Genomic DNA, 26,644 nt, shown 5'->3' with positions numbered 1-26,644 from the left:
GTACAGTATGTTTGATGGCACCTTTTTCTAAAATACTTTTGTCTTTACTAGTTGTGTGGCTCAGTGGAAGTCGTACCAAGAAGCAAGGCAGACTGTCATTGAGCTCATGAATGAGGCTGAAAAGAAGCTGACTGAATTTTCTACTGCGAAAGCAGCCACAAGCCAAGAGGCTGAAGACAAACTATGCAGTCATCGAGTATGAGAGGCCAACACAGGCTTTTTCTTTAAAATCTGGCTCTGTCTTTAAAATAGGAATGCTGGTTTTGATGGGGTTTTTTTTAATAGTCTCTAGTGTCGCTGGTGAATGGCTTTCAAGAAAAGCTGAGTGGTTTAGAGGAGCAAGCTGCCAAACTGGAGCTGGTGGCAAGTGATGCCAGCAAGGCTACCATCAGCCGCTCAATGACCACTGTGTGGCAGCGCTGGACTCGGCTGCGCAGTGTGGCACGAGGCCAAGAGAGTGTGCTTGAGGACACGGCACAGGAATGGAGGACCTTCAGAGATAAGGTACACTAATATAAACTCAGATACTCGTGAATCATGTGGATAAATTTGTTCATGATTTCATTTTTATATATATCTACAGCCACAAAGCAATTAGTGCGTCACATTTTTGTTTTTACAGATGAAAAAGGTGAGAGCAGTTTCTGATGAACTGCACAGTCGTTTTCCTGACACGTCTGTGGAAAAGGCATCCAAAGCCACCCTACAGTCCCTTTTGGATCAACACGAATTCCTCAGCCAAGATTTGGAGCGAGAGCTCTCGTCCCTCACGCTGCTGCGTCAGTATGCTCTTAGTCTGCTGCACGATGTGGAAGTTCCTTCACCAACAAATGAGCAAGATGAGTTGCCTGGGCTGAAGGAGATCAGATGTGTGCAAGATAAAATGGAAAGGTAGAAGGAAGATCAAATGGCACAATGCTGATTTAGTCATTTTTAGTCATCCCCACCCCCCCAAAAAAACAAAAAAAAGAATCCTTTTTCTGGTGCTTCTTGGAACGTATTGTCTTTGCCTTCAGCCTCCTCACACAGTCCAGGACCCAGAGGGCCCATGCTGTTCAGGAGCTGAGAGACAGAGATGAGGTGGAGAAGGAACTCAGTGTCGTAAAAGTCTGGATTCAGGAGACAAGAGAGCTCCTTCTCAATCCAACACAAGATATTGATTTTCTGCTGCAGGAGCTTGAGGTATACCACACATCATCTCTTAGAAATTGATTTCCCACCATGCTAAACATTAATATTATTATACGTTATTGTGTCAAGCTTGAGAAGAGTGATGGGTGATCTACATTTTGCACTTAGGTTGTACATGGAGATGTGATCACCTATCGTCAGAACGTAGATAAATTAGCTGAGCAGCAGCAAAGCAAGTATCTGGACTTGTACACCATATTGCCTTCTGAAATTTCCATGCAACTGGCTGAAGTCTCACTTGCACTGGGGGCCATTGAAGATCAGGTACTGTGGCCTTTAGAGTAGCCTGTCTGATTTTAAGTTGTGCAATTCAACTAATGTAGCAGTTTCCTGATGTGTTACAGGTTCTTTCAAAAGAGAGAGAAATTCAGAGAACCAAAGAAATAAATGAGGACATCAGTTCCCAAATCCATGACGTCTCTGAAAAACTCAGAGCTGTTTCTGTCAAATTCAAGGAAAAATCTCCCGATGTTGATCATGCCAAAGAAGAGGTCAAGGTTGGTTTTCAGTCCATACTGTTGAATTTTCAATCACTGATGGTTTGGTGTCATTTAGGCCTAATGTATATACTAAAACGTAAAAAATGATGGTGTTGTAATTATTTTACTCAGAGCCTGTCTGAGAACTTGGAAGGTTGTGGTTGTGTTCTCGCTGAACTGGATTCTGCTGTGCAAGATTTTGGGCGCAGGAATCCCCTCCTGGCCAAGCAGCTGAGTGATTCTATAAGCAAGCTATCAGAAATGCATCACAACAGTTCTCGGCTCGCTGATTGTAGAAATAACTGGATCAAAAAGGTTTGATTATCACTCTAGCATACAAAACAGCTGTTTTCAAAACTGTGTATTGAAGACGTTCCAATTTCCTATTGTTCTTGTTGCTGTTTAGGCTGTTTGTTACATAGATGAATACAATGAAATGCTGGACTTTATCATAAGATGGTCAGAGAAAGCCAAAAGTCTGCTAAGGGCAAATATCATCTGGAACTCCTCTGGTCATCTGCAGGAGCAGATACGATTGTGCCAGGTGACACGAGTCTTTTTAATAAGCTGGAGAGGGTTTGAAAGGGATAATTTTCACAAGGTCCTTTTAATGACTGTCAGCTATTTTGGTCTTCAGGCTGTACTTCGTGAATCCCGTGAGCTCCATGGAGACTTGGAATCAATGGCAGAGAAAGTGGAGCTCCTCTCTGAGGTGCTACAAGTTGAGTCTATGAGCCAGCAGGTTTGTGAACTAAGTCGACACACTGAGGAGCTGCAACAAAGCATTAAAATGCGCCTACAAAGCTTGGAGGATGCAAATAAGGTGCAACACCCTGACCAAACACGCATAAATGACACCTCATGTTAGATGTATAGTGTAATATTTGTGTACTTTTTTAGACTATGGAAGCTCTGGAGTATGAAGTTAAAGCCCTACAGATTGCTCTGGAGCAGGTCCAAGCCACACTGACCTCACCAGAGTTGGCACGCCAGAGCCTCAAAGAACAGCTGTTTCAGAGACAAGTAATCACACCACATTGGCATAATCCAGAAAACACTTTACAAACAAATATACAAATATACTATATAAATTTTCTTGTGTTTGTAGCGTCTTTTGGCCGATATGGAGAGTCTCAAGCAGCAGGTACAGGCAGTGCAGATGTGTCAGAGTGCTTTGCAGGTCCCTGAGGAGGTGATGCCCAACCTTGCAATCTGCCGCACAGCATTGCGTTTGCAGCAAGAAGCCAGTCAGCTGCAGCATGTGGCTATTCAGCAATGTAACATCCTACAGGTAGATTGTGCTCCTGCCAAATTCTGATTCAGATCTATTCTCATAGACAAAGTCAATTAAGAAAAAATGTTTTACATGAAGGTATGGTGCCATGTTGTTGTTTTTTGCACCCCTTTCAAATATACTTATTTGAAAATGATAAAGTTACAATATAATGTCACATTTTTGTCCAGGAGGCAGTGGTGCAATATGAGCAGTATGAACAGGAAGTGAAAGACCTTCAGAGTCTGATTGAGGAGGCGCACCGAGTCATTCAGGATCGACCCATTCCTACAAACAACATCCAGGAGTTGCAGGCCCAGATCCTTCACCATGAAGTAAAATCCCCTCATTTACTTATATATTTACTTATTTACTTGATATCCAACTGCATTATGATTGGTTATGCATTTATGAAGGAGCTGGCACAGAAAATAAAGGGTTACCAGGAGCAGATTGCATCACTGAACTCGAAATGCAAGATGCTGGCAGTGAAGGCAAAACATGCCACCATGCTGCTGACTGTGAGTGATATTGAGGGACAGCCGGAGATGGACGAGGAGGAATCCCAGAAATATTCAGCACAAGCCACAACGGTAAGAAAAGACATTCTGGATTTTGTAGATTTTCATTGTGCCTAAAGAAGTAGCTAAAGAAATACACAAATTATCATTAATTCCTACAAATCTGCCCACATGTCTGCTGTCCTGTTGCTATTTCTCAGATGACAGCTGGCCGCTGTCACACTCTCTTGTCCCCTGTTACGGAGGAGTCTGGTGAGGAGGGAAGTAGTAGTGAGGTCTCATTCTCTCCCATCTGTCGCTCTCCTCCCTTCAATCGCACCGAAGTCACTGTAACTAAGGTATCTGTCCTTTTCTTTTCCTCTTGATAGCTTTTCTTGATGGTCATTTGTGCCAATGTAACAGTAGCCACAAGTACTCAGGCTTTAAAAAATGCAACGCCTCAATGATGGAAGCAAAAATAAAATAATCTAATATATCATGTCCATACTCATCCAAGTTCTTCCGTTTCTACGTTTCTTAATGTTATTGTTTTTTTTAATGTTTTATTCAGATGGGAAGGGGAACACTCACAAGAGCTCCAATTCAGGAGTTATATGATCCAAATTTTGAATCTGTGGCCAACTTAGATGACTTGCAGCGCTCATGGGAGTCATTAAAGAATGTGGTACATAATTAATACAAGAATTCAGTCTTTTCATTTATTGATTCTCTCTTGTTATCAGGCTTTAATTTTAGCTCTTCAAAATCACTATTTGACTTCGAACAGATCAATGAGAAGCAGAGGTCTCTGTATGAAGCCCTGGAGAAGCAGCAGCATTACCAGGGCTCCCTCCAGTCAATCTCATCTAAAATGGAGGCTCTGGAGGCCAAACTTAGTGAGCCTTTGGAGGTCGACATAAGCCCGGACAGTCACATTAAAGCCCATGAGGTGAGTCATGACAGTACAGTGCCTGAATTGTGGAGAGAACTACTCAACTGTGGTAGCACTGTCATTGAAACAGGTATTTAGTAACACTAATCATATCACAGTTTCCCAAAAAAAGAGTCTCCTATAACTCAGTCGTCCTCTCCAGGGTCTTTTAGGAGAGATTCAAATAGTACAAGATGAAATTAACAAGCTGCAGGAGGAATTTACAGAGGATCTGGCCACAAGTTCGGTGGATTCTGGTGACCAGCTAGCCATGCAGTCGTCTCTGACAGTGTTAGCTGAGAGGATGGCCACCATCCGCATGAAGGCTTCGGGCAAACAACAGTTATTAGAGGTATTTTTTTAATATTTTCAAGTTGAAAACATACTAAAATAATTACCATTATGATGTGAAACTATTCCAGGAGCACATGAGCGATCATCTTGAAGGCCAACGGCAAGAACATGCTATACACCGTTACCATACCCAGGCTGATGAACTGGAGCGGTGGCTGATCAGAATGCGCAACGCTGTAATCTGTTCCCTTGAGCTTCGTTCCCAAGAGAAGGCAGACATGGAGGATCAGCTCGATGAATGTCAGGTAAGGGCTCCCCCTGCTGAACATTCAAAGAACAGTTTACAGATCCGGTATTAGAGATATTTAGAAAATGATTTCATTTAAAATTATTAGTTCCCCGATAATGTCACAGAAAACTTTCTGAAAATACCTGATGTATGTCTGCCATATATTTTTGAATAGCTATATATTTCAGTATTGCATTAATTTTGACAGTGGATCAGGTAAATTTACTTTGTATTTCTACTGTTTTGATTCCCTTCTCACGTGTGAGGGGATGGAACCTTTCACCTGGTAAACAAGAGCATTAGTGGAGTTAGAGGTGCATTCAGGAGGATGGGCTTCTATCCAACCGAAGCACTAGCATTAAGCAGATTATGCAGATGGCTCTGTGTGACGGGGGACTGGTTGTGGCTGTCAGACGATTAAAAGATCCTGCTGCTTCGATTGGTTTTTGTGACAAAGCTGCTAACATATCCAAGTAGGGGAATCCTAGAGAATGGCATTGGTAATGAGGAAGGAGGGAAGAGCTTGCCTTACTTTAGCCTGCTAAATCGATTGATCACCAAATCATGAGAATGTTGCTGGGGGAGGAATGTGTCTTTGAACATCGGAAGAGCCTTCATTCACAGGAATTACCCTTTTTGGACTAAGAATGGCATTCTGCATGGGACAATTACTTTTAAATTTCAGTGTTAACATGTATGCCGCAAAGAATGGAGCCTTAAGGATTAGTGGTAATGTGTTGCTCTGGAGCTGAGGTGGGAGAGCTGGCCCAAGGATGACAGCAATGGGAGAGCTCTCCTTTTCCCGGGGCTTAGGAAGGCCTCTGGTATAGTGGGTTCAGTCAGACCCTGGACCCCCTGTCTGTCAATGTCGGCGGTAAGGCACCATGTTTGAGATGGCTTCTCTCCTCCTGCTACTGCAGAACATGCTGTTAGAAATTGAAGAAAAGGTGCTGGCGTTGTCAGAGCTGTCCATACACAGCGAGAACCTTCTGCTAGAAGGCCGGACAGATATGAGGGAGGACGCTGAGCTGTTGACCAGGAGGTTACGCACATTGAAGGGTGGTTTGTTGGAGCTGCAGAAGATGCTACAGGACAAGCAGATGAACATCCAGGTGACTACTTTTGTGTTTCTGATAGTGTCTTGCTGGTATATGCATGTGACAAGATCTAAATCAATATACAATTGCATAAGTTCTTCACCTCCATGAACACTCTGTCTCTTTGGTCTAACAGGGCTCTCTGCAGCAGCAGGAGGAGAGTGATTCAGATTCCAGCCTCTCACAGAGTCCTAGTGTGCAGGAGTGGGTGGCCCAGGCCAGGAGCACCCGTTCACAACAACAAGAAGACAGTCTACAGAGTCAAAGGGTACATCTTACATTTCCACCTTGTGTTAGACCCCAGCGACCTCTAAGCTATAATATACATTACTAAAACTCAAATATCCCCACTCCATGGTGGTACTTGCTGCATTTTCTTTTCTTAATTTCTTTGTGCAGCAGATATGCATTAAAGCACTGCATTTCATTGTGGAAAAAAAGTAAAAAATTAAAGAAACAACTGTTTCCATTTCAGGAACTGGAGGAGCAGCTGGCTGAACAAAAAAAGTTACTGCAGTCAGTTGCCAGCAGAGGAGAAGAGATCCTTATCCAGCAGGCTTCACCCACTGTTACCAGGTATTTTTCATACCTTTAAACCTTTCAGTTCATATGAGCGGAGTGATTGATATTATCTCTTACTAACTGAACCTGTTCCTGCATTTCTGTTCAGTTCCACGGACCCATTTTCATCAGTTGCTGTGGTTGAGAGGGAATCTCAGGCTGATCAAGATCAAATGAGGCAGAAATGGGAAAGTTTGAGACTAGAGCTAAAAACGAAATTACAGCTCCTCCAGAAAAACCTAGAAAAGGACCACAAACTGGTACAAACCTTGCTCTATTGTCACTGTTCAAAGTGAAATCAAAGTCTGTTGACACAGTTGTTTCAAATCCATCCATCACTTTTCCCCCAGCAGGTGTACTCTAGACCTTCATGTGTGACCACGTCTGCATCTCTGTTTAGAGAAGAGTCCCAAGTTGACAAGTCCTCACTCAAGACTTTGTTTAACAACTTCAAACAGACAGTAGAAGACATGCCCTCTCAGGTTTTCAATAGTTCCCTATTGAATATTTTAGCTATCTACTGGGGAACATTACTTTATCAAACTGAACATATTTAACCTTTGTGTTGTGTTTTACAGGCCAGTGATGAGTCGCAACTCCCGCAGATGGAACAGCAACTCTACGTAGCTGTGTCATCCACCTCCTCCTGGCTGGATGGTGTGGAAAACATTGTCTTGTCTGGCCCGATGCTGCTCCCTGAAAATGCTGAGACTTATCTCCAAGAACAGGAGGTACAACTAGCATTATGGGCAGATCCTAAAGGCTTGAAATTCTGTCTGACTAATTCAAAACCTCTCCACAGACATTAGAAAATGAAGTAAAACTTGTCGTAGAGGATGTAAAGCTCAGTAAAGCCCTGCTCAGTGGAACTTCTGGGTTGAAACCTGAAGACCGAGCACTGATAGAGGGCAACCTTGACGGCCTGAAAGACAGATTAGGAGCTTTGGGCTGTGTTCTGGAGAAACGCTGTGATCATATAAAAACCAGGACTCATGAACTCACAGCCTACCAGGTTTGCTTTGTTGCCTTACACACTGAACTAAACTACAGCTCAAAATTTTCCACCCTGAAGTCACCATCAAACCTCACAGCCTAAAGATAATAATACCCTGACTTATCCTCTGTTCAATATAGACCAAGTTGCAAGTTCTACAAACATCTTTAATTGAGACCAAGTGCCAGATCTTACAGGCCTTAGCTGGAGCCATGGACAGGCCAGCCTCTAAACAACTCGAGGTAATGTAACATTAATGCATGGACCACCAAAGGACTGTTAATGTTCCTCATTTCCACTGTGACTGCCTTCAGGTTATTGGTAATGCAGAGGAGAGTCTGAAAGACTTTGAGCAGAAAATTACAGAGCTAAAAACCAAAGGAGCCGTACTACAAGCAGATCAGATGTCCACAAACAAGATACTTAAACTCCAGGTAAAATAACTGATGGCACAAGAATATGCAGTTATACTCAGTGTAAGCTTTACTTTTAAGTTGTTATTAGTATTGTTATTATTATTGTTATTAGTAGTAGTAGTTGTAGTATTAGCATTATTATTACCATCATCATCATTGTTATTGTTATTATACCGAATGCTGTGTAAATCAATTTATTTTTTCACTAAATAGAGTGTCCTCTTTTTTCAGGATTCCTATGAAGAGCTGGTAATGATGGTGGGTTCCCGACGCAGTGGCCTGAACCAAAACATGGCTCTGAAGGAGCAGTACGAGCGAGCGCTGCAGGACCTGACTGACCTGGTGGACACAGCTAAAGACAAGATGGCTGCCGATAAGAGAATTGTTGCCAGCTCTGTGGAGGAGGTCCAACATCACCTGGACAAACACAAGGTACATTCTTGACTGTGAATACGTCCTGTCCTGCCGACGACAGAAACAACGCAGTGCTGAGAAAAATAAATGCATTAAATGTTGTGTATGTTTTCTAGGAGTTCTTCCAGGGACTAGAGTCCCATATGATTCTAACAGAGGCATACTTCAGGAAAATCAATGCTTTGATGCTTCCCAAAGAGAGACAAGCATTGGAGGACACACTAGATGAGGCTCAGACTGTTATCAAAAAAGCTCATGGTAAAGGAGTTGAACTGGAATGTATCCTAGAGGTAAACAACTTAATACTTTATCTCAAGACTTTATTTGCCTTTACCTGCAAACAAAACATGACATCAACTTTCAGAGGAAAGTGCCCTTCAAATAAAATACATTTGAAATTAAATAATTTCTAATTGGCTTGCTTGATGGTCTCCAACAGATTTAATATTGTAATTATGGTAATAATATTTTCCAGACTTGGTGCCAATTGGTGCAGGATTACCAGAACTTGAACCGTCACCTGGAGGCGGTTGAAGGCAATGTCCCTATTGTTGGTTTGGTGGAGGAGACCGAAGAACGGCTCATGGACAGAATAACATTGTATCAGGTATTGTGTGACAGAATCACACGGATTAGAATTTGCATTTTAGTGCAGTTTAATTCAGTGAAGCCTTACTGAATTAGATTATTGAAAGCTGCTCATTACTTGTATTATTCTGTGAATTTCTATAAAGGGTCTAAAGGGGAAGCTTACAGAGCATCAGCACAAGTTGTACCAAGTCCTTGATGAGGGCAAACATCTCTTGGTGTCAGTCTGTTGTCCTTCACTGGAGAATCAACTTGCACTGCTGGGCGAACATTGGCTCAACAATACCAGCAAGATCAATAATGAACTTCAGCGCCTGGAGGCCATTCTGAAACACTGGACCAGGTCAGAAAAGCTCCGGGATCTCTCAATAATAATGAAAACACTGGGACATCTGTAACAGACCAACCGTGGTTTTCTACCAGGTACCAGAGGGAAAATGCAGAACTAAGCCAGTGGCTACAGTCGGCTCTGGAACGCCTTGAGTTTTGGAATACTCAGGCAATTTTAGTCCCACAGGAGCTAGAAACTGTCAGAGACCATCTCTCTGCTTTCCTGGTAACTACATCTTTCATCTGTCTTGATCAACTGGGATTCAAGTTTTACACCAAGTCAATTCAGTACAAGTTTATCTATTTAGCTGTCTGGTACACTCTAGATCATTATCTAGGGTTACAAAAAACAGAAGCCTAGTTTCAGGGGAACAAATGTGCAGTTTACTCTGCACATGGTCACATTTGTTGTGTTCTCTGAAATTTGATAAAGTCCTGTATCATCACACTGCATATTTTTTAGGAATTTTCAAAGGAAGTTGAAGGAAAATCCAGCCTAAAGAGCGCTGTTGTAACTGAGGGTAACCAGCTGCTGCGGTTGAAGAAAGTGGATACGGTGGTGCTGCGGTCCGACCTGGCCCGTATTGACACTCAGTGGACTGAGCTTCTCACACGCATCCCAGTGGTCCAGGAGAAGCTGCACCAGGTACCGTCACATGCAAGAGAATGGCTTAGCTGCTTCACAACAAATTGGATTATGCTTTCTGCTGCTTCACTACATGTAGAGGTTTTTCAGACTCTTGTCAGCATGTGTGTTTCTCAATGAATGTACTTTATACTGCATCAAAGTCCACGTGTCATTTCAGATCCAAATGGAAAAGCTGGCCTCCCGTCACGCTATTTCTGAACTGTTTAACTGGATATCGTTAATGGAGAATGTCACTCAGGAAGATGAAGAAAACCTGAAGAGTGCCGTCGGATCAAATGTGATTCAGGACTACTTACAAAAATACAAGGTAGTGTATTTGTAAAACAGGTCTACATAATGTTCTGTCATCATTCCTGGTTGTAACTACTTTTGTATGAACTTTTTTAACCTCAGCTTCATTTTTCTGATCTGTGATTACTGGTCATAATTTTACTTCTGCTGCTTTTTTCTTTTTTCCTATTTCAGGGCTTCCGAGTAGATTTAAGCTGTAAGCAGCTGACTGTGGACTTTGTTAACCAGTCAGTGCTTCAGATTGGTGGTCAAGACATGGAGAGCAAGCGCAGCGATAAGACCGACTTTGCTGAGCGTCTTGGAGCCATGAACCGCCGCTGGCAGATCCTACAAGGCCGCATCAATGAAAGGGTGAGGCCCAAGACTGGATAAAGCTGTAAAAACAAGCAACATTGGGATTTTACAAGTGATAAAATCCGAATTTCCAAACTGATCCTACATAAATGACTTGCAGATCCAGTTTTTGGAAGGCCTGCTGGAGATGTGGTTTGAGTATGAGAGAAGTGTTCAAGCTCTGAAGTCCTGGATGGCAAATCAAGAAGAGAGGTTAAAGAAAAAACACCGCATGGAAGATCTGACATCTGTGCAGAATGCTCTGAAAGAATGCCAGGTGGGGTTATTTTTAAACCTTCAGTGCTTTTCTACACCTACACCACTGATTTATATATCTTGGTTAACCTAAATGGTTCAATTTTAGGAAATGGAAGAGCTGGTGAAGGAAAAAGAGAAAGAACTGGAGAGGGTGGAAGAGCAGGGCTGTGCTCTTGTCCAGAACAAGACTGATGAGGCCTGTGCTATTGTCATGGAGACCCTCCAGGGTGTCAATCACACCTGGGCTAACCTGGACCACTTGGTAGGCTTCCTCGTTCCCTTTTCACCGATTTTAAAGTGATTGTTTTTCTTACACCGGTCTGTGGTGCTCTCTCTTTGTTACGGTATTTCTCATTCAACAGATTGGACAGCTAAAGATCAGTTTGAAGTCAGTACTGGATCAGTGGAGTTTATACAAGCAGGCCTCAGAAGAAATCAATGGCTACCTGATGGAGGGAAGGTACTCTGTGTCCCGATTCCGTCTCCTCACTGGCTCTCTTGAGGCTGTTCAGCTGCAAGTGCAAAGTCTTGAGGTACGTTCTGTGTTAATGTGCTAATGACACTTTAAGATGATAAAATACCCGCTTCTATGTATAACTGTCTGTAAAGGAGTTGCAGGAGGAGCTGGAGAAACAGGAGAGCAGTCTCAGAAAATTTGGTGCACTGACACACCAGCTGCTGAGAGAATGTCACCCATCAGTGTCTAATTCTCTCAACAACACTCTGACAGACGTCAACGCGAGGTGATTTTTTTCGAGCACTTGCTAAATTGGTGAAGCCAATCCACCTTTCAGATACAAGCGGAGCTATTTTTGTTGTTCATTTGTATGACTTATTTTTGATATTCTTACATGGATGTATATATTCTAATGCAGATGGTCTTGTTTGCTGGAGGAGATTGTCGAGCGTCTCAGAAGCAGCAAGGCCCTGCTTCAGCTGTGGCAGCGCTATAAGGAGCTTTTTGAGCAGAACTGCAGCAACATCCAGCTTCAGGAGGAAATGGCAGACAAGCTCCTCAAACATGCATGCAGCAAGGACATCGCTGATAAGGAACTGTCTGACTGGATAGAAGAATGTAGTGTGAGTTCTTTATTAGAGTTACATTAATGGATGCTACTGGGCCATTGTTGCAAAATGTATGGAATGTGTGCATATAATCTTTTATATAGATATATTAATGTTAATCAATGAAAATAATCCAAGAGAAAACCAAGGCCTCTCTCTAACTGCATGGATGTGTTCCCTTAGGATGTGCTCCGAGCACAGGCTCCACTGCAGGCCTCCTTGCAGGTTCTACAGGAACTCGGAGATCAGCTGAAACAGCAGGTGGACACATCGGCTGCGTCTGCCCTCCAGTCCGATCACGTCTCCCTCACTCATAGGCTGGCTGCTGTGGAACATGCACTTACCAGACAGCTCACCACTCTGCAGGTAGTGGAGTCACAGTGTCAATAATCAATAAATGACGGAGCCGATACTTCCAACTGTCACCGATCACCAAAAACGCTGATCAGAGAACATGTAATGAGAGTTTTACTTGAGGGGTTTTTGCATTCACACTGATTTCTTCTCAATGCCAGACTGGAGTTCAGGACTATGAGATCTTTAATGAACAGCTTGATTCACTGGGAAGCTGGATAGTTAAAGCTGAGGAGGCTTTGGAGATACAGGACCCCAATGGCTCTACTGAATCAACAGTGGTTCAAGACCGCATGGAGGAGCTCAAGGTTTTTGTGTTCTCTTCAGGGTGTCATGAATCTACTTAAAAAACAAACAAAATGTAACCCTGCTTACATGTCTGTGTCCAGAAACTCATGTTGAAATTCAGCAGCATGGCTCCTGAACTAGAACGTCTCAATGAGCTTGCTTATCGGCTCCCTTTAAACGATGCAGAGATCAAGCGCATGCAAAACCTCAACAGAAGCTGGTCGACATCCTCAGGACAGACCACGGAGAGGTTCAGGTACTGAGCAATAACTTTAAAAAACATTTTTTTATAAGTACATTTAAAATGTCCCAGTTAAGGTGAATGTACCCTCTGTATGTATGCTGTATGGTAACCTCCAGCAAGCTCCAGTCCTTCCTGCTGCAGCAGCAAACCTTCTTGGAGAAGTGTGAAACATGGATGGAGTTCTTGGTCCAAACAGAAGAGAATCTGGCAGTGGAAATATCTGGAAACTACCAGAGTTTGATGGAACAACAAATAGCGCATGAGGTCGTATCCAAAATGGTGGCAGAATAGGATGTTTATTATTCGTTATTTAATAATCATTATTCATTATCCTCCAGTTATTCCAAGCTGAGATGTTCAGTCGACAGCAAATCCTACACTCTATTATCAGTGATGGACAGAGGATGTTGGAGCAGGGTCAGGTAGATGACAGGTAAAAGATCTTATTTTCACAATTACTGACCTGTTTTATCACTCCCAATAACAATTACATCGGTCACCTTGTCCAGGGATGAGTTCAACCTGAAGCTGGCTCTCCTGAGCAACCAGTGGCAGGGTGTCGTACGACGTGGTCAGCAAAGACGGGGCATCATCGACAGCCTGATCCGTCAGTGGCAGCGCTACAGAGAAATGGTGGAGAAGCTGCAGAGGTGGATGGTGGAGGTCTCCCAGCCAGCAGAGGCCCTTCAATCAGGAGCTACAGTGCCTCTGCAACAAGCTCGCTCCATGCTCGATGCTGTCCAGGTACCTAATGTACAGTAAAAGCTTACAAAACACATGTCAAGATACTGCTGGATTACAGAGATACACTGTTTGACAAGCTAACTTATTATATCACTAGGATATGAATATTGTATCCATTTACTCTTCAGTTGAAGGAAAAGGTGCTTCACGGTCAGCAAGGCAGCTACATTCTAACAGTAGAGGCAGGCAGACAACTGCTTCTGTCAGCGGATAGCTTTGCAGAAGGGGACCTGCAGGTGGAGCTCACTGGGATCCAAGAACAGTGGAAGCATGCCAGCTCCCACCTGGAGGAACAGAAGAAAGCCCTCACCTCCTTGTTAAAGGTAAAAGTACCTGTAACTGCAGAAGTACAAGAATTATCCTGATCAAACAAATTAGTCCAATAAAACATACTGCGAGGACACAGTTGTAGACATTGATTGTATCATATTCAGGACTGGGAGAGATGTGAAAAGGGAATTTGTGGATCACTTGAAAAACTCAGAGCCTTCAAACGTCAACTCTCTATGCCGCTTCCTGATCACCAGGAGGATCTTCAAAATGAGCAGATGCGCTGCAAGGTAGGTGAAAAAAAATCACTCATTCACGCATCAGTAGACCTTCCATATGACCTTAGGTGAGAAAACCTGACGAAATGTAATAACAGTTTTGAGGTAAAGATAAAAATTCTCTCTTGAAATAATTGTTTATTGTTTCATTGGATTGACAGGAGCTTGAAAATAGATTTGATGGTTGGACTGGGGATCTGGCCCATCTGTCTGTGCTGCGGGAGTCTCTCTCCTGCTATATCAGTGCCGAAGACCTCTCTGTGCTCCAGGAGCGAACGGAGCTCTTGCACCGCCAATGGGACGAAATCTGCCATCAGGTAGGTGCCCTGCCCCTCCTTATTTGGTTTGAATATTTTCAGGATAAATGGATCTTATCAGCTACTGTTCAGATTGGTAACAAAATATGTTATCTTAGTTCATAGTCTTCAATTAATGACGCATCCAAAGTATTGGGAGTCTTTTTTCTCAATTGAATATGGATCTTCTTCCTGTCTACTTCCAGCTGGGGGCGCTGTTGTCACACTGAACGATAAAACTGAATTGAGTCTGTATAATGACACAAGCTTCCTTTTCAGACATACAATTTTTTTTATATGTGAAGGAAAATCTAATCATCCATTGGGAGAAGTTTGATATAATGCATTTCTAACATTATTAACATTTAGAACAAATGTCCATTTACTTAAAAAGCTTACAATACAGAACATCATTCCTTAATTTAGTCAAAGGTAACTCAAAAAGACATTCTACTGCAGATTTTAAAGAACAAATTTCCTGTCTGCAGCAGCTAATTTTGGTGTGTAACATGAAACCTCAAGATTAAAGTCTTGTTCTCTGCGGCATCCTGTGCAGGATTGATAAACTCACACAGGAAGCACATTTACTGCTCAGTGCAAATGTGTCAGTCACGGTGTAGTGATCTCTGCTAGGTTCAGAAACCTTTTTACATTAGTTTAATTTTTTTTGTCACCCTGATATGCAATTATTTGCACTTAGTTAAGACCTATATCGCTGTTGTGGACAGTTGTCTTTGCGCAGGCAGCAGATAACCGAGAAGCTGAATGAGTGGGCTGTATTCAACGAAAAGTATAAGGAGCTCTGTGAGTGGCTCACCAGCATGGAGGGCAAAGTCTCCCAGAATGGAGACATCAGCATTGAGGAGATGATCGAGAAGCTCCACAAGGTAAACATGTCTGAATGACAACATGTCTCTCATTTGGTATCGACTGTATTCTGAAAATACTGTTGAGTTAATATTTGACTTCACTGGACAGTGAAAATTAAAGATCTAAAATTGACACAATAAGATAATTACTTAAATGTTACACATTCAAACTTGCTTGCCTTACATTGTGTCTCAGGACTACCAGGAGGAGATTAAAGTGGCAGAAGAAAACAAGCTCCATCTGCACCAGCTGGGAGAACGCCTGGCTAGAGCCAGTCATAAAAGCAAGGCACTAGAGATTGAACAGAAACTCAACAAAGTTGGAGACCGGTGGCAGCACCTCCTGGATCTCATCGGAGCCAGGTGAAAAGACACGCTTCAGTGGATAAACATGCCTCCAGGAGTTGCTCATGAAGGTGCACATCATTTTTTTCTGTTGACAGAGTGAAGAAGCTCAGAGAAACTCTGGTGGCTGTACAACAACTGGATAAAAACATGAACAGCCTTCGCTCCTGGCTGGCCCACATAGAGAACGAGCTGTCCAAGCCCATCTTTTATGACTCCTGTGACTTCCCGGAAATTCAGAGGAAGCTTGATCTGCAACAGGTAACAGTGCACAGCACCGTGCTGAGTGTGTTCATGTGGAGTGTCGACAATGTTGCATGATATTTACAAAGATCCTGACTTTTTATTTGTCATTGATGGCGCATCAGGAGCTTCAGCGTGACATAGAAAAACACAGCACCGGTGTGGCATCCGTGCTGAACCTGTGCGAGGTGCTTCTGCACGACTGTGACGCCTGTGCCACGGATGCAGAGTGTGACTCCATCCAGCAGGCGACCCGCAGCCTTGACCGCCGCTGGAGGAGCATCTGCGCCATGTCCATGGAGAGGAGACTCAAGTAAGACGACCAGATGATGGAGGAAAAGGAGTTTATCAACGATTTGTTGTTTATGACGAGCCCCTGTTTTAGGATTGAAGACACATGGCGGTTATGGCAGAAATTCCTGGATGACTTTGCACATTTTGAGGAGTGGCTTGCCATTTCGGAAAAGACTGCCTCTCGTCCAAACTCCTCCGGTGTATTGTACACTGTAGCCAAGGAAGAACTTAAGAAATTTGAGGTAAGGCCTTAGAAAAGAATGTTTATTTTGTTATCGCAAATGGTTGTACTGCCATCAATGAAATGTGTTTTTCTGTAGACTTTCCAGAGGCAAGTCCATGAAAGCCTGACCCAGCTAGAGTTAATCAACAAGCAATACCGTCGCCTGGCCAGAGAGAACCGCACGGACGCCTCGTGTCATCTGAGGGAAATGGCTCACAACGCCAACCAGCGATGGGACAACCTCCAAAAGAGAGTGGCCTCCATCCTCCGCAGGCTCAAAGTACAATAGATCCTTTCACCTTGTGTTCAAAATGGCGGATGTGCTTGTTTGACTGGATCGATGCCCACATACCCTTCAGCCAAATGTTATTTTTTGCAATTATTCTCAGAGCAACATGTCTCTTTCAATTTCACAGCACTTTATTAATCAGAGAGAGGAGTTTGAGACTGCCCGAGACGCTATTTTGGTGTGGCTGACAGAGATGGACCTGCAGCTGACCAACATAGAGCACTTCTCAGAGTGCGACATCCAGGCCAAAATCAAACAGCTCAGGGTTAGTTTGTCACATGTTGTCTAAGAATCTTGTTTTCGCTATGAAAAACAGAACTGATGGGGATCTCTCTGCACCTCCACAGTCATTCCAACAGGAAATTTCCCTCACTACAGCCAAAATTGAGCACATCTTCCACCAGGGAGAGACATTGATCGAGAAGAGCGAGCCCCTGGATGCCGCTGTGATTGAGGAGGAGCTAGAAGAGCTTCAGCGCTATTGTCAGGAGGTGTTTGGAAGAGTGGAGCGCTACTACAAAAAGCTAATCCGGCTCCCTGTAAGATTTGAGTGAATATTACACAACTGTTGACCTCTGGCTGTGTCTTCAAAACATTAGCCTCCGTAGCCAATATGTGAACGTGTCTGTTGGTTTTCTGAAATGTTATATTATGAGATGATCACTTCATTTTAATCATGTGCATGTCATTGTATGGTTGTAATATTAATATTGTGTTGTAATGGTTTGTTCCTTCAGCTGGCAGACGACGATACTGAAGTGTCACTCTCAGATCGTGAATCGGAGCTGGATGAGCCTGGTGACTTGTCCAGCATACCCTGGAATGAGCGTTTGGGGGATGGTTTCCTATCTCCTCTGCCCTCCTCAGGACGCTCAGCTTCTCTGGCAGCCCAGCTCCGGACTGAGCGTTCTGGCAGGGACACCCCAGCCAGTGTGGATTCCATTCCACTGGAATGGGACCATGACTATGACCTGAGCCGTGGGTTGGAGAGCGCCAGCAGGGCCTTACGTGAGCAGCAGAGTGAGGAGGGAGACTTCCTCCAGAGGCCTTCCTCCAGCTTGTCTGGTTAGTTTCCTTCCATTTTTCTCCTTAGAATAATTGCAATTTTGTGGGCTTGTTTCCTGCAAGGTAGAGAAAATCTGTTTATGCTGTTTACCAGCATCTTTAATATGTAATAATTTTTTCCTCGGGAACCCATGATTGCAGAGTCTGCCATGCTGTCATATCAAAGCATATTCTCCATTTTACAGTTGAGCTCAATGCCGAATTCATTATGTATGGCAGACCCTTACAAGTTAAATTTCTGTCCGTTCGCTCTTTCCAAAATAATTAGCGAAGATCAGAAAATCACTCTGTTAATCACATGTAGCATCAGATGTCAGCTTCTCACGAGTTACGGTTTCAGTCATGACGGAGACAACAGTTCAATCCCCACTCCTGAATGTGTGTACTGTATAATTTTTTTTCCAGATGTAGTCATCCCAGAGAGCGCTGAGACCTTTGTTAAACTTACAGAACAAACACTGAGGTCCTGCACTGGTAGGCCACAGCAGACCCCAGCATGATACAAGTGTTTGGGGCCAGAATTAACAGCTTCACTGAGTAACACCTCAGTTGTAGGCCATCCACTGGCTTTGTCTTTCATTTTGTTCATTTCATTTCTTCTGCACACTTTGGGCACCGAATATAATGTGTCACAACACTTTCTAACACTTGGGGAATAGGGTCAATTCCATTTTACCCTTTAATTTGCCAGCTTTCCTTTGGAGTTGACTTCAGCAGAACTGAAATGGAATTCAGCCTATCCCATTATTCTAACTGGCTTTCTCACTTTTCTTTGCGGTGTGTAGCTAACCTTTTTGGGTAGTTTGAGTTGTTTCAAAAGCGCATGTAGTTTCAGTGTCATGTTAAGAAGTCTGGACTTTTAACGTTATAAAAGACTGCAGATTTGTGTGCAGAAAGTTTTTCGGTGGCTCCATTCACACAGAGAAGATGTGAGGAAAATGCTTTCGAATTCTGCTTTTCAAAATGCACATTAGTAAGGCAACATAGCAAAGATCACCCACTTAAAAGATGATTAAAAGACGAAAGGTGAACTGGTGACGCTGTGCTCCTTTAACAGACTTTTTGTGTTTCTCTGTTTAAATGGGGCCTCGTACGTTCTTGGGTTGTAAGGTATATATCTAGAGTTCACCACAATCTCCAAGGTTTACGCTGGTGCTGTGTCCGCAGGTGAGGTGGCCTCTACAGACTCTAATATTCACCCGCTTGATGCCACCCGGTTCCACCTGCAACAACTGGAGGGCAGCCGCAGCCGCACGCCCACAAGCACAGAAACAGACGCCTCATATATGGGATATGTACGTGTTGCACTTGGTGACTCCATATGGAATCCTCAGACTGGTTATCCTCTCCGTCTGACTGTGCAAACAAATACCTGTTGTTCTCCAGATGCGGCTGCTCGGAGAGTGTCGTGGGAGCATTGATGCGGTCAAGAAGATGGGCTTTGAGCTGAAGGAAGAGGAAGACACAGTGTCGGGACTGGCAGACCCTAGTAGCTCAGAGTCGCAGACATCAGGCAATACTGCACAACCATTAACTCTGACACACAACTCTGTAACATGTATGGGTGGTTTCACCGGCATCTCGTGTTGCTTTGCCCTCCAGGAGTGATCGAGCGCTGGGAGCTGCTGCAGGCTCAGGATCTCAGCAAAGAGATTCGTACAAAGCAAAACCAGCAGCAGTGGCAGCAGCTGAACTCGGACCTGAACAAGATTTGGGCTTGGCTGGGGCAGACAGAGGAAGAGCTGGAGCAGCAGCAGAGGCTGGAGCTCTGCACGGACATTCAGACCATAGAGCAACGCATCAGAAAGCTCAAGGTTGATGCTCGTGGGGCACGTTTTAAAAAGCTCAGGCTACATCCCCAATGTTGTAGAACATTTTTGTTAATGCCTAAGTCGTTTGCATGGTTGAAATGTAGCATTAGCTTACATTTCTGGAGGGTTCTTTATATTTATGAAAGCAACAACCTTTTCTGGTTATTCTGGATTCTTAAACAAACTTAAACATGTGCGTACAGGAGCTGCAGAAAGCGTATGACAAGCGCAAACCGATCGTCCTCTCCATCAACCTGTGCAGCAACGAATTTGTGCAGACAGACACGGCAGAGTCCCGAGAGCTTCAGGCCAAGCTGAAGGACATGAACAAGCACTGGGACAGAATGGGCAGCTCGCTGGAGGAATGGAGATCTGCCTTACAGGAAGCCCTCATGCAATGTCAGGTAGGTTGGAGTCAAAGAGGAAGCTGAGAAATCCCCATGGGGTTCCAGTGCTTCAGCTTCATCTGTGACTTGAAGGATTTCCACGAGATGAGCCACGGGCTGCTGCTCTGGCTGGAAAACATCGACCGCAGGCGGAACGAGGTGGTTCCCATTGACCCTATCCAGGACAGCGACACTCTCCACGAGCATCACAAAACACTGACGGTATCTGTGAAGACACATAAGCATCGGTTGTTTAAAACTATTTGAAGCATATTAAAATTCATGGCTGTAAATCCCCACAGCAAATCCGCCAAGAGCTGCTGGACTCGCAGCTCAAAGTCGCTTCCCTTCAGGACATGTCCCTGCAGTTGCTGGTCAACTCTCAGGGCAGCGACTGCCTGGAGGCCAAGGAGAAGGTTCACGTTATTGGCAACCGCCTCAAACTGCTGCTGAAAGAAGTAACCCGAGATCTGAGAGAGCTGGCCAGGATCCTGGACATCACCAGCAGTCAGCAGGTAGGCTGCTCAGCAGGGGGTGGAGGCTGAACGCTGGCTCCTGGCGCCTAAACCTCCCTTTTGTGTTTGTCTTGGTCAGGATCTCTCATCTTGGTCTTCTGCTGATGACCTGGACACATCCGGCTCCCTGAGTCCCGTATCAGGGCGGAGCACTCCGAGTCGGCGACGATCGGTAACGCACACATACGCTGACACACACCTGCCTGCACTTCCTGCTTTGTTAGAACCCAGGTGTTGAGTGACTCCCTCACAGTAACCTGCGGCCCAAATGCCCTGATGGAGGCCATGTTTAACCTTTCAGCCTCTCTCGTCACGCCTTTCCATACCTCTGCTTCATACTTTCTGAACCTTTTCGTTTCCTCACCCTTGCATGTTGTTCATTACCTGCCAGATGACTCCCCTTTCTAAATTTCGTCGGCTAATTTTTAACTTTTTGACCTCCCTATTAGTCACTTCTTCAGCATTTTCAGCAAAATCCTATAAATCCTACAATTTCTCTCACTCGAGTTTCCTCTAACATTCCTGCAAGCTTGATGTCTGTAGCATCCTCCGAAATTCCTTGGCTCTCATTCAACTGATAACTGTTCAAAATTAGCATAGCACCTGTGTGATATATTCATATACCCTGTAAGGAGTGACTTTATATTTGTATATTTGGACTGATGTAGTCAGTCAGCATTTGTGTATCAGTATTGGGTCACAATTTGATCTTAATCAGTCCAAATAAGCGTGTCAATGATTAAATGTGAAAGTCATGCATCGCTCTGTAATTTGTTAGCTTCTTCTTTGGATTGAATTTGTTGGAACTCACATCTGAAACACGACAAAGGCTTAACCCTTGTCTCCTTTATGAGGGGCAGAATCCCACGAAGCAGATGGAAAATCTGCTTCATTCACTTTTGATTTTTGTCACTGCTCTTCTCTCATTTTGGGATTTCTTTTCATCGGTAGCTTTTGTCTTGATTTGCCTGGATTTAAACACACTTTCTTTCTTTTACTCCCCCTCCTCCCTGTTCATTGCAAACAGCAACGGGGCAAATGTAGTCGGTCCCAGCCCGGACCCTCTGTGAGCGGCCCTCACCACAGGTACCTCTCTGTTGGTTTTTAGGACATCCAGAAGATAATGGAACTCATCAGCCCATGATGCTCTTGGAGGCAGACGCTTTGTCAAAAATAGCTAATATTTATCTAACAGCTGCGCTCCGAAAGGTTTTCAATAGCGACACCAGTCGTGCACCACATGCTGGTGAATTCCATCATCTTCTGAGGTGAAGAGGTGACGTGAAATGCAGCTTAAATATCCTCCATGAATATATTTCCCACTAAATGGTGCGAAGCCTCTTTTCTTGCCTCTGCCCTCTGCTGCTGAACATCCCTAACCTGAGGGCTTTTCTCACGTTTCGACACAAGCACTTCTCTAACAGTCCCTCGCCGTTACTGAGTCACTCTCCTTCTCAAATCTCTGAGCCAGTAAATGTCTGCAATGAACAATTCAAATTCTACAAGTTCCTCTTTCTCTCTCGCTCTCATTGTGACAACGTCTTATTCTTCCTCTGCTGCTGCTGCTGCTGCTGCTATCGCATCATCTTTCCACCCTCTGCCCCCTCCAGTCTCTCACCTGTCAGCCTCTCAGCTCCTCCTTTGTTAAAGGGCACGTTTGGTGCCAGCACAGGACAACCTGTCACTCACCCGGGGTTGATTTTAATTTGATACAAACGTTTTGATTTAAGCATGTGTGTGTATTGACTTAGCTGGTATGAAGCATATGCTACATCTGTCAGCCTCACTGGACAGACTGAGACGAGCAGAGGCCCGCTCCTCTGCTCGTCTCACAGTTCACAGAGGCTTCTAGAGGTTGTTAGATGTTCTGTGTTCTGTTCTTTCAAGTGTGCTTTGCATTTTCCATGGGACACAAAGAGTCCTTTTATGAAAATATCCGCCGGCCAATCAGCGGATTATGGCAGCATGTCCTCCTTTTATCCTAACCTTTTTTGCACATTAATGCGAGCTTCTTTGTCAACTCTCTGTGTTTGCTGCTAGATTGTACAGTTATGACTGTGTTTGGCCACAAGTAACGACAAGCTGGGTGTGTGTTAACTTTATTGACACTCTCCCATCACTAAACTCTTGATTAGATTGGGAAATGGGTTGAAACAAATGTGGAGATCAGGATATTGTCTGTCGTAAGTCTGTTTACCAGGTTAGACTGATTTAGTCCGTCATAGTTTGCTGAGAAGTTAAACACAATTTGACACCTCCTTGGTTGCTGTTCTTTAGTCTGAGAAACCCAGCCCAGGAGTGACTAATATCCAGTCTGCATTATGAACGTCATATCCACAGGTATCCCAGCGGCGCTGGATCCGTTTCCTTCCCTTCTGATGCCGAGGCGCCGCGGCAACGCGGGGGATTCCTGCGGCGGGTCCTCTGGGTCGCTCTGCCTCTCCAGCTCCTCCTGCTCCTTTTAGTGGTCTTTGCTTTCCTGCTGCCAATGTCTGAGGAGGACTACTGTTCCCAGACCAACAACTTTGCCCATTCCTTCTACCCGATGCTCCGCTACACCAACGGGCCACCTCCAGTGTAGAGTGACAGCACAAACCCTTCTCTCCAGTGTTCTTCCAATCACTCCATGCGGAATCATGCTGAGCAGAAATGATCTTTGTCATTTGTTTAATGCGTGTGTGTGTGTGTGGGGGGGGTGTATGACACTGGAACTGGTCTCACATCTGAGTGTCAGTAATTGTGCGTCATCGGGCAGAGAAAGCTGAAGCTCAAATCAGTGTTATTTATAAATGCTGAATTTCTCGGAGCTCTGTCAGTGGGTAGCACCAAAGTTAGATGCTGTGAAGTTGCTTAAAACTAAAAAAAAAAGCTTGTTGAAAAAGAATATACGTTTAATATATGTGACATTGCATTTATTTTTTTACCTGTATTTTGGCATGCTTTTGCTTTTTTCGACTTCACTGTGTCTGTGTTAAACGGCCTATTTTTAACTTAAATTAGTTGTTTTAATTCACAGCTGGACAGAACTGAAAGAATTTAACCTTTAACACCAGTCATTCATGGTCTTTTTGACATGTTTTTATTTTTTCAAGAAAATATAACTTTATGACATATAGAACTAACATATATTTTGTATGTCAGCTAAGTATCAAATGTATAACAGTCCAAGATTATATAACATGTATAGAATGGTAAGAAAAAAAGAATATGGAAAATCTCTGTATATGCAACCTTAAATAACAATGAATGCCAAATCCTCATTTTGACATTTGTCTTTAATTTTTGTCTCATTATATATGTCCAATTTTTCTGTTTATATTATTATTATTACAACTTTAGTTTATATTACATTTTAAGTGCAGACATGTATTTGAAAAGCTATTTAAAGGGGCCCAGGGTGTGGAGGAGGAGAGTTTAAGGAGCTGTTTGGAAAGTCCTTGAATTGTCTGTGGTGAGCAGGACAGAGCCAGTGGATGTTGACGGGATAAAGGTGATGATGCACCGCTAGTAGTTCGATGGGTTCCATATTGGGAAAGACCCTGCCTGAGGCCTCCGGACCCAACATTTGATAAACAACCGGCTGGAAATCCCCCACCTGGCCACAGGATTTTGATTTTTAAGGAGTCTGAGTAGCAGCAGCGATGTCCTCTGGCGACTCTTCTGCTACGATGCTGCTGACTTAGAGAGGTGTGTTGAGATCTCACTCCAATGATTTTCCTGCTCTCTTCCCCCTTTAATGGAACCTCTCAAAGTTCCCCTCAGCTCTCGCTCCTTCTCTGTCTGCTGGGCCAGGCTCTGTTTGGGGCTCCGGAGCTCCTCTCTGCTCTTCTTCTCCTGGCTCTTCGGGTCTGAGCTGGCTGTGCTCTGTTTGTTCTCCACCTCGGCCCTCCCCTGCACCAGCTGATCCAGCCTCCTCTTCCGCTCCAGCATGCTCTGACTGTGTCCTGTGACCTTTCACCTGGCCCGTCAGGCAGAAGTGTTACTTAGAAGATTAAAAATATATCGTTATCAATTCCATTTATCCACCCACAAACCAATTTGGAAACCCTAATGCGTTAAAATGATGCGCTGAAACTGCCTCTGGATTTATCTCCAGCCTGCACCCCTCTCCCCTCCACCTTTAGCTCATTGGTGTGGGACATTTGGGCCTTGAGCTCCGTGTTGGACACCTTGGTGGCCCTCAGCTCGTTTTGGAGCCGCTCCAGTCTCTTCTGCAGCTTCTTCACCTCCCGGTGAGCGTTATCTTCCTCCCCGGAGTGACGCTTCTTCTCCTCCTCTAGCTCTGACACCTTCTTCCTCAGGAGTTGGACGTGGAGTCCTTTGCTCTCCAGCTGGTCTTTCTGTGACTTCAGCTGTAGAAAATTGGAACACTTTGTTTACTGCGGGTCATGCGGCACCATATTAGTGGCAGAGAATGAGCCGTTCAACCTTTCGCTGCAGACTGGAGGTTAAATGTCTGCTCTCCACCAAAGCAGCTGCCTCTTGCTGAATCAGCTGCTGCACACGCGACTGAATGAGCTTCAGCGTCATATCAAAACTCAGATCTGCTGCAATATTCTCGATGTTCATGCGCTCTGACAGCTGCTCCACAAACCCTTCGTACTGGTAAAAACATGTGACATGGAATTAGCTCCGCAGAGACGGCGAACAGCTAACTGCCCCGTTTTAACTGTGATACCATATGACTTTACTCACATGCTCTTTGCTCTGTCTGAGCCCATCTCGCTGCACATGTGCAGTTAATAACTCGGTCTCAGCCATGTGCAGCCTCTGCCGCAGGTCGTGAACTTGTCGCTCGGCAAGCTCGGCCCTCTGGGCCGCACTGTGGTGGAGTTCTGTCTGCTCGCTCAGCTGCTCGGAGACCCGGGCCAGCCTGGCCTCCATATTGGACAAGCGCTGCTTTCAAAAACACAGCACGGGTGTTGCATGTGTGCAGCATTAGGTGATATATATATCAAAGCTATATATATATATATCTCCAGCTGGTATCATTTTGTTGTTTCCTTAAACTAAATGCAGGAGGATTGAAGCCTTGAACACTCTGGGTCTTGCTGAATATCTTTACATCTCACCTCGTTGCATAGATTCTCCACTACGTGTAGCACGTCCCGCTCTGTGGGGACGACCACAGTCTCGGATTTGACCTGCAGCAGGGAGGCCACCTTTCCCAGGAAGGCCTGCAGTCTCTCCTCAGCCGCTCGGGTCTCTCCGTGGCTCTGCTGCAACCTTCTTTCCAACTCCTTCACCTGTTTCTCTAAACAAAGTGACTCCCGTCGACCTGCTTCGATCACTCGCTTGCTGGCCTCGACCCGCTCCAGCAGGGTTTCCTTTTCCATCTCCATGTCCCTTCTTCCCGCCACCAGGTCATGTAACTCCTGAGGGTCGGCGGGTCACAGAAAGCACCCGAACATTTTGACTGTCATGGTGAGTTTAAACGATTTCCACAGAACTTTAACGGTGCAGGTGTCTCGCTACATTCTTTTTAATGTAATTTTCCCCCTTTATCTGGTGATGTGTGGTTACCAATTTGAGCGAATCGAAGGCTGCTGAGCTGCTGGCCACCTTCCTCCTCTCTCGATCCAACTCCGCTGTCAGCCTGACCGTCGTCTCGCTGCCACTTTTACACTCCAGCTCAAAGGATTTCACACACTCCTCCAATACCCCAATTCTCATCTTCAGTCTCTCCCTCACCTGAGACTGGTCAACCTCAAATGAACAAATGACCATTTAGAAATAATTATACATGACAGATTAGGTTTTTGCTGACATGCAATTTAAAGAACAAATACGTAAAATATGGGTCATATAAGCCTACCTCATCAAAGCTTTCCATAACTTCTATAATCAGTAACGTTGCAGGAAGTCAGATATAGTTTGAAGTTGTGTAGAGAAATGTTGCCGTTTATGAAGTCTCCAGGCAACCCTCAACAGAGACTGTCTATACCCGGATACAACAGACGGGGGCGATAAAGTTTGGAATAACGGCAAATTCTAAACAGTCGTTTTAGGCAGGAAAGAAAACTCAAAATGCATGAATCAATAACACTAAAAAAATATCTTCAAGTTATTTAGTCCCAATGATCAATGGCAGATATGCAATAAATAATCCAAAAGGGGAGAACATGATGGAAACTAAAGTGAAGGTCAACTTGTTGGTATTTTCCCTGATTTTAGACT

At 44.3% G+C, this 26,644-nt stretch overlaps 2 protein-coding genes across 15 annotated transcripts in view; one reads left to right on the top strand and one right to left on the bottom strand.

Moving 5' to 3' along the window:
• The window catches only part of syne1b (spectrin repeat containing, nuclear envelope 1b), a 63,972-nt gene extending 40,245 nt beyond the window's left edge, over positions 1 to 23,727 (top strand). For 8 of the 13 annotated variants that reach the window (XM_029829048.1, XM_029829058.1, XM_029829052.1 and 5 more), the window contains 68 exons: positions 52 to 196; positions 286 to 504; positions 623 to 891; positions 1,017 to 1,182; positions 1,300 to 1,455; positions 1,536 to 1,688; positions 1,803 to 1,985; positions 2,077 to 2,214; positions 2,308 to 2,493; positions 2,571 to 2,693; positions 2,779 to 2,961; positions 3,135 to 3,278; positions 3,360 to 3,536; positions 3,665 to 3,802; positions 4,015 to 4,128; positions 4,231 to 4,392; positions 4,538 to 4,726; positions 4,797 to 4,973; positions 5,878 to 6,069; positions 6,191 to 6,322; positions 6,530 to 6,630; positions 6,725 to 6,875; positions 6,966 to 7,097; positions 7,194 to 7,346; positions 7,418 to 7,627; positions 7,750 to 7,851; positions 7,924 to 8,043; positions 8,257 to 8,457; positions 8,556 to 8,729; positions 8,915 to 9,046; positions 9,174 to 9,370; positions 9,451 to 9,583; positions 9,821 to 10,003; positions 10,164 to 10,313; positions 10,472 to 10,648; positions 10,752 to 10,907; positions 10,995 to 11,150; positions 11,251 to 11,421; positions 11,498 to 11,631; positions 11,764 to 11,968; positions 12,137 to 12,319; positions 12,469 to 12,615; positions 12,697 to 12,851; positions 12,956 to 13,103; positions 13,178 to 13,272; positions 13,349 to 13,583; positions 13,712 to 13,906; positions 14,018 to 14,143; positions 14,293 to 14,448; positions 15,156 to 15,314; positions 15,493 to 15,659; positions 15,740 to 15,902; positions 16,010 to 16,197; positions 16,270 to 16,420; positions 16,499 to 16,681; positions 16,818 to 16,955; positions 17,038 to 17,229; positions 17,428 to 17,755; positions 18,161 to 18,229; positions 18,923 to 19,050; positions 19,142 to 19,268; positions 19,358 to 19,569; positions 19,770 to 19,970; positions 20,046 to 20,174; positions 20,255 to 20,467; positions 20,547 to 20,639; positions 21,495 to 21,553; positions 22,808 to 23,727. In XM_029829048.1, the coding sequence (XP_029684908.1) occupies positions 52 to 196; positions 286 to 504; positions 623 to 891; positions 1,017 to 1,182; positions 1,300 to 1,455; positions 1,536 to 1,688; positions 1,803 to 1,985; positions 2,077 to 2,214; positions 2,308 to 2,493; positions 2,571 to 2,693; positions 2,779 to 2,961; positions 3,135 to 3,278; positions 3,360 to 3,536; positions 3,665 to 3,802; positions 4,015 to 4,128; positions 4,231 to 4,392; positions 4,538 to 4,726; positions 4,797 to 4,973; positions 5,878 to 6,069; positions 6,191 to 6,322; positions 6,530 to 6,630; positions 6,725 to 6,875; positions 6,966 to 7,097; positions 7,194 to 7,346; positions 7,418 to 7,627; positions 7,750 to 7,851; positions 7,924 to 8,043; positions 8,257 to 8,457; positions 8,556 to 8,729; positions 8,915 to 9,046; positions 9,174 to 9,370; positions 9,451 to 9,583; positions 9,821 to 10,003; positions 10,164 to 10,313; positions 10,472 to 10,648; positions 10,752 to 10,907; positions 10,995 to 11,150; positions 11,251 to 11,421; positions 11,498 to 11,631; positions 11,764 to 11,968; positions 12,137 to 12,319; positions 12,469 to 12,615; positions 12,697 to 12,851; positions 12,956 to 13,103; positions 13,178 to 13,272; positions 13,349 to 13,583; positions 13,712 to 13,906; positions 14,018 to 14,143; positions 14,293 to 14,448; positions 15,156 to 15,314; positions 15,493 to 15,659; positions 15,740 to 15,902; positions 16,010 to 16,197; positions 16,270 to 16,420; positions 16,499 to 16,681; positions 16,818 to 16,955; positions 17,038 to 17,229; positions 17,428 to 17,755; positions 18,161 to 18,229; positions 18,923 to 19,050; positions 19,142 to 19,268; positions 19,358 to 19,569; positions 19,770 to 19,970; positions 20,046 to 20,174; positions 20,255 to 20,467; positions 20,547 to 20,639; positions 21,495 to 21,553; positions 22,808 to 23,048 (11,065 nt within the window). In that variant the 3' untranslated portion in view covers positions 23,049 to 23,727. The remainder of the gene's footprint in view (positions 1 to 51; positions 197 to 285; positions 505 to 622; positions 892 to 1,016; positions 1,183 to 1,299; positions 1,456 to 1,535; positions 1,689 to 1,802; positions 1,986 to 2,076; positions 2,215 to 2,307; positions 2,494 to 2,570; positions 2,694 to 2,778; positions 2,962 to 3,134; positions 3,279 to 3,359; positions 3,537 to 3,664; positions 3,803 to 4,014; positions 4,129 to 4,230; positions 4,393 to 4,537; positions 4,727 to 4,796; positions 4,974 to 5,877; positions 6,070 to 6,190; positions 6,323 to 6,529; positions 6,631 to 6,724; positions 6,876 to 6,965; positions 7,098 to 7,193; positions 7,347 to 7,417; positions 7,628 to 7,749; positions 7,852 to 7,923; positions 8,044 to 8,256; positions 8,458 to 8,555; positions 8,730 to 8,914; positions 9,047 to 9,173; positions 9,371 to 9,450; positions 9,584 to 9,820; positions 10,004 to 10,163; positions 10,314 to 10,471; positions 10,649 to 10,751; positions 10,908 to 10,994; positions 11,151 to 11,250; positions 11,422 to 11,497; positions 11,632 to 11,763; positions 11,969 to 12,136; positions 12,320 to 12,468; positions 12,616 to 12,696; positions 12,852 to 12,955; positions 13,104 to 13,177; positions 13,273 to 13,348; positions 13,584 to 13,711; positions 13,907 to 14,017; positions 14,144 to 14,292; positions 14,449 to 15,155; positions 15,315 to 15,492; positions 15,660 to 15,739; positions 15,903 to 16,009; positions 16,198 to 16,269; positions 16,421 to 16,498; positions 16,682 to 16,817; positions 16,956 to 17,037; positions 17,230 to 17,427; positions 17,756 to 18,160; positions 18,230 to 18,922; positions 19,051 to 19,141; positions 19,269 to 19,357; positions 19,570 to 19,769; positions 19,971 to 20,045; positions 20,175 to 20,254; positions 20,468 to 20,546; positions 20,640 to 21,494; positions 21,554 to 22,807) is intronic. The other 5 variants (XM_029829085.1, XM_029829067.1, XM_029829040.1 and 2 more) reach the window with 4 other exon arrangements.
• Positions 23,414 to 26,493, bottom strand: ccdc170 (coiled-coil domain containing 170). Of its 2 annotated transcripts, none has more exons than XM_011614048.2 (6): positions 26,283 to 26,493; positions 25,991 to 26,173; positions 25,540 to 25,842; positions 25,163 to 25,363; positions 24,896 to 25,069; positions 23,414 to 24,819 (listed from the first exon to the last, which is right to left on the bottom strand). In XM_011614048.2, the coding sequence occupies exons 1-6, from the start codon at positions 26,298 to 26,300 to the stop codon at positions 24,523 to 24,525; spliced, it is 1,176 nt and encodes a 391-aa protein (XP_011612350.2). In that variant the 5' UTR covers positions 26,301 to 26,493; the 3' UTR covers positions 23,414 to 24,522. The 2 variants fall into 2 exon arrangements, with proteins under 2 accessions (XP_011612350.2, XP_029685764.1); XM_029829904.1 differs by having other exon boundaries at positions 26,304 to 26,493.
• Between the last annotated feature and the right edge of the window lie 151 nt (positions 26,494 to 26,644).

This window comes from Takifugu rubripes, chromosome 2 (genome assembly GCF_901000725.2).
Source record: "Takifugu rubripes chromosome 2, fTakRub1.2, whole genome shotgun sequence".
Lineage (NCBI taxonomy): Eukaryota > Metazoa > Chordata > Actinopteri > Tetraodontiformes > Tetraodontidae > Takifugu > Takifugu rubripes.
Note: the sequence above shows the minus strand (reverse complement) of the source record. Positions and strands in the feature narration are given on the sequence as shown.